This window comes from Gymnoscopelus braueri (genome assembly GCF_963280865.1).
Source record: "Gymnoscopelus braueri genome assembly, chromosome: 1".
Classification (NCBI taxonomy): Eukaryota; Metazoa; Chordata; class Actinopteri; order Myctophiformes; family Myctophidae; genus Gymnoscopelus; species Gymnoscopelus braueri.
The window spans coordinates 4,542,418-4,547,711 of record NC_137603.1 but is presented as its reverse complement, the minus strand read 5'-3'; the positions used below and the strand labels follow the sequence as shown (position 1 = coordinate 4,547,711).

Below are 5,294 nucleotides of genomic sequence, written 5' to 3'. Positions count from 1 at the left end.
ATTTATATTGTAAGATCAATGTTAATTTAACTCAGAGAGTGTACAAATGGAACCAAATGGTTCCATGTGTACACTGTCTGAGTTACAGGCACATAAGACCCTTATGATAAGAGTCCATTTGGTTCCTAAATAGCTATCATGTAGCTGGGGACCCCCTGGAACCCCCTGGAACCCCCTCAAGGACCACTGGTTGAGAACCCCTGGATTAGCTATATTCTGAAACTCACTATTTCAGAAAATATTTGTTTCCATTTACTAAAAAGTAGCGGTTTTGGACATGTTTCCAAACCGACAGTGACAATATGTGTGTTTACTTTACTTTCCCAGGGAGAAGCTGGCATGGCCCACTGTGTCTAGATGAAGTGCTTCAGCCATGCAATGCTCCTGGAAGGCGGTCATCCTGCTGGCCTTGGTCTCCATCGCCATCCAGTACACGGCCATTCGGACGCTGACCTCCAAGCCCTTCCAGCTGTGTCCGCTGCCCAGCAGCACGACGCACAACAACTGCGGCCCGGGCGCCCAGGAGACCGAGCCGCCCGGCTTCGAGCGGAGCGGCGGCGTCGGTGGTGGCGGCGGCGGCGGCTGTGAGGACTACCCCTACGTCTCCTTCAACGCCACGGCCAGGAAGACCCACATCCTGGTCCTGGCCACCACCCGCAGCGGCTCCTCCTTCGTGGGCCAGCTGCTTAACCAGCACCAGGAGGTAATAGAGTAATAGACCACGATGGAAACAAGCCTCGGCTTTGTTGTGACGCTATCCATTAGGGGGGCGTGTCCACGGAGAACACGCCTTTTGATTTGCCAGCCAACACACTCTCACTCCCAAAAATGTGCAACTTAACTCAAACTTTATTTTTAAAGCACATTTACAATGACCAGTGGTCAACCAAAGTGCTGTACAAGTCAGATTAAAAACAAGAAAACAAATAACACAATTTAACAACTAAAATAACAAAAACGAATAAAGACAGCATTTCACAATTAGGCCAAGACGTAAGCCAAACGTAAGGGCCAGGGTTACACGATCAGACAGAGTTAAAAGCCAAGGAGAAGAAATTAGTTTTAAGTGAAGATTTGAAGACCGCTAAGGAGCGAGCGGACTTGATATGTCGGGGCAAACTGTTCCAGAGGCATGGGGCCGGCCACAGCAAAGGCTCGGTCACCTCTGGACCCGTAGTTAGTTGTAGGCTCAATCAGGAGCAACTGGTCAGCCGACCTCAGGGCCCCGGCTGGGGTGTATGGCTCTATAAGATCAGACAGATACTGGGGGGCCAGCCCATTTTGGGCTCTAAAAACAAACCATAAAATCTTAAAAATAAATTCTAAATTTGACGGGTAGCCAGTGAAGTGAGGCGAGGAACGGAGTGATATGATAGCGCTTCCTTTCGCCAGTAAGGAGGCGAGCGGCAGCGTTATGTACGAGCTGCAGACGTCTGAGGGCCGACTGGTCGAACTTTGACAATGCCTCAAACTGAGCAAAGGTGGCATCTGGCATGGATGGGATGGGTACAAGGGGAGTAGGTGAGTGGGCAGATCTAAGAGCAGTGATTTTGTCTGTGAAAAAACTAAGGAAATCGTCGCAGAGAGTAGGTGAAGGCACAACCGGGGATGTATCACAGGGCAGTTGTATGGCCGTTGTTGGATACTAGGTTAGAAATGTAATCTATTTTTGCAGTTTTGACAGCTCTCTGATACTCCCGGAAGCAACCATGTATAGAATCTCTAATGAGACATGAAGTCTTGTGTTTTTGCAGCTTCCTCTCAGCGCGCCTGCCAGCGCATCTGAGGTCACAAGTGGAGTTGTTGAGCCATATGGCTTGGAAAGTGCTTTTGTGCTTTTAGTTTTAAGCCTAAAAGGTGCGACGGAGTCCAGTGTGCTAGTGCAAGTGTCATCAAAAGGAGTTCCTCTGCACTCAAAGTGTGATTTCTGTCAAGGGCACATCTTGCGGAATTTTCAAAAATGAGGGAAAACTGAGAGGCAGTAGCAGAGGTGATAATGCGCCGACGGCGGGCAGGGGCGTCCAATTAAACTATTTAACAGGGGATTAAGGCAGTGAATAAAATAGGGAAGATGCAAAATGACGTGCAAATGTCCGTAACAGTGACACCATGGGATAAAATAAGATCCAGGGTGTGTCCCCTGTCATGGGTCGGGCCGGTAACTGATTGAGTTAAGATAAAAGAGTCGATAAGATTTAAGTCAAAGTTTTTAATTAAAGGTCTGGATTCACAGCAGACATGTACATTAAAATCTCCCAAAATCAGGATGTGATCGTATTTGACCATAACCTCTGATGTCCTGAATACATTCTGCATGATATTTTGGAGGGCGATAAACCACTGCACAGAACACATGAGAGGAGGTTTATCTGAAATCAGGTTGGATCTGTTGACACTGTGAATATGATCTGGAGGCTAGGCCTCCACCAGTGCTGGTGGTTTGAGAGGAACTGAAGAAGGAGCAGTCAGAGAGAGGGGAGGATTTCTGAGAATGATGAAGAGTCACCTACAGGCTGCCATGTCTCTGTCAGGAACATGAGGTCCAGTTTGTGGGAGGTGAAAAAGTCCTCAAGGATAAATGATTTATGAACTATGGACCTGACATTTTATAAAAACCATAACCATTTTAACCATTTTACCTTAACAGTGGGAGAAGGTGTGTTGCACAACTAAGTGGGCGAAGGTGGCGGTGTCCAACACCATGTCTAAGAAGGTGGCGGGGCACTATTGCCAATTATTGTTAAAATAGGGGATAATGTGGGTGTCATGGCATGTGTCGACAGACAGGTGATGTAAAAACGTATTATTGTTAATAATTGAAGCAGGAATGACATTTGGTCTGAGCCCGGTAGAATCAACTCTAATAATTGACTGAGCGGAACTAATGCAGTGGGAACTGGGACCAGGGGGACATCATTTACCCATTTACCATTTTCCCAGAATACATTTAAGTTGTTAATGAAGCCAAAATGTATATTGTGACTTCTTGGGACGTATGTGACCAAACGTCAACCCACTTCCAGTCATGCGGTGCCGTCCCGGGCCCTTCCACACATAGATATAGCAACCTAGATACCTCATTGGCCTCTGCAGTTCATTGGAGCAACCTGTATCGCAATACCTTGTATTGCTTCCGCCCTCCCTCGGGAAGTTTCCGCGTGAGTCACAGAGGGGGACGTTCGGTAGGCCTCTGATTGGCCTACCGAACGTCCCCTTCAGTGACGAACGCGGAAACTTCCAGAGGGAGGGCGGAAGCTGGTGCGCGCCCGAGATACAGGCACCTCAGAGCCGGAGGAGGCGTCTACCTTTATATGTCTATGCTAACACCCACTCCAGGAATGCGGAAGTGCTGGCAAAAGAACGTCAGGCGAGCGAGTTGCCGTTGATTATATTGCTTTGGATTTTGTGTCAATGAAAGTATCTATTGTATTGTGTAGGTCTTCTACCTGTTCGAGCCTCTCTACCACGTCCAGACCACCCTGATCCCCCGCCTGTCCCACAGCCGCAACACGGCCGACCGCCGCGTGATGCTGGGCGCCAGCCGCGACCTGCTGCGGAGCCTGTACGACTGCGACCTCTACTTCCTGGAGAGCTATATCAAGCCTGTGCCGGCCAACCACACCACGGACAAGCTGTTCCGCCGCGGCGCCAGCCGGGCGCTGTGCCAGCAGCCCGTGTGCGACGCCTTCGGCCCCGCCGACGTCAACGTGGAGGAGGGCGACTGTGTCAAGAAGTGCGCCGCGCTCAACATGACCCTGGCGACCGAGGCATGCCGCGACAAGAGGTAGATATTTGTTGTATTGATCTCTCTACCCCCCTTGCCTCCCACCCTTCTTCTTCACTTATACAGGGGTCTTCAACAAGGGGTCTGGGACCCTTAGGCGGTCCTCAGAGATTCCACATCTGTGTGTGATAGGGACTTCCCTAGCATCCCTATTCTGGGGGGAAACATTATCCAATATGTAGTGGGGGGTCCCTGCTTCATCTCTCTCTCAGCTAAGGGGTCCTTGGCCTGAAAAACGTTGAAGACCTCTGTCTTATGGGAATAACAAAAACGATGGAGCTTTGCACATAAACTTATTTCACCCTCTTTTTTACACCTGTAAACCTGTGATGTGACAATAAAGTTGATTCTTCTGATTCCGAGGCACGTGGTGATCAAGATCGTCCGGGTGCCGGAGATCGGGGACCTGCGCGCTCTGGTGGAGGACCCCCGGCTCAACCTCAAGGTCATCCAGCTGGTCAGGGACCCCCGCGGGATCCTCTCGTCGCGGATCGAGACCTTCAGGGACACGTACCGCCTGTGGCGCATCTGGCGGGCCACGGGTCGCCGACCCTACAACCTGGACCTCAGCCAGCTGACGATGGTCTGCGACGATTTCCTCAGCTCCGTGTCCACCGGCCTCGGCCACCCGCCCTGGCTCAAAGGGAAGTACATGCTGGTTCGCTACGAGGACCTGGCGCAAAACCCGCTCCTCAAGACCAGGGAGATCTACGACTACCTGGGGCTGCCCATGGACAAGAACGTGGAGGACTGGATACAGGCGAGCACCAGGGGCAGCAGCGAGCCGTCGGCCAAACACAAGTTCGGCACGGTGAGGGACTCGGCGGCCACGGCGGAGAGCTGGCGGTTGAAACTGTCCTACGACATGGTGGAGTACACACAGGTGGTGTGTCAGAAGGTGCTCCACCAGCTGGGGTACAAAACTGTGAGATCGGCGGAGGAACTGAAAAACATGTCCCTCTCGCTCGTCCAGGACAAAACCTTTGTACCTTTTTCGTAAATGAAGATAGTTCTGGGAAAAAGACTATTTTTGATATATTTATAAATGTTGCCTTATTTCCTTAGTTCAGTTATTGTTTCTGTATTTTTTTTCTTCGTTTTGTTTGTTTCTTCAACTTTGCACTAAACTAAAGATCCTTGAATGCACCATATGGGAATAACGGATGATTCTCATTTAGTTCTAGAAATAGCACACTTTTAAGTACAAATGAGCTAAAAAAAAATGACAAAACATCTGATTGAAGGATTTTTTAAAAACATTTTCGTCTCCACAAATAGAGCCAAGACAAGGCACTGTCTCCGTCCATTTTGTGTACATTCATTCAAAGCTGTCGTTGGTCTGTTCAGGCAGACAGAGAATGAGTTTGTTTTTTTATAGAACCTGTGATTACAATGGACTGTAAAGCCCTACTGTGCAATAAATAGTGAATGTCGCAGCCTTTACCACTGTGGCATTTCTGTCCTCCTGAGAACAGAGGAGATGTGTCTGACAGCTACATCGTCACTGTCG

The 5,294-nt window shown here is 49.5% G+C and overlaps 1 protein-coding gene across 1 annotated transcript; it reads left to right on the top strand.

Moving 5' to 3' along the window:
• Positions 1-373: 373 nt before the first annotated feature.
• On the top strand, positions 374-4,926 carry LOC308083485 (carbohydrate sulfotransferase 1-like; the record flags this gene model as incomplete). Its single annotated transcript, XM_080425799.1, has 3 exons — positions 374-703; positions 3,438-3,784; positions 4,148-4,926. 3 exons carry the CDS (start codon positions 374-376, stop codon positions 4,782-4,784), a joined length of 1,314 nt encoding a protein of 437 aa, XP_080281925.1. The 3' UTR covers positions 4,785-4,926.
• Between the last annotated feature and the right edge of the window lie 368 nt (positions 4,927-5,294).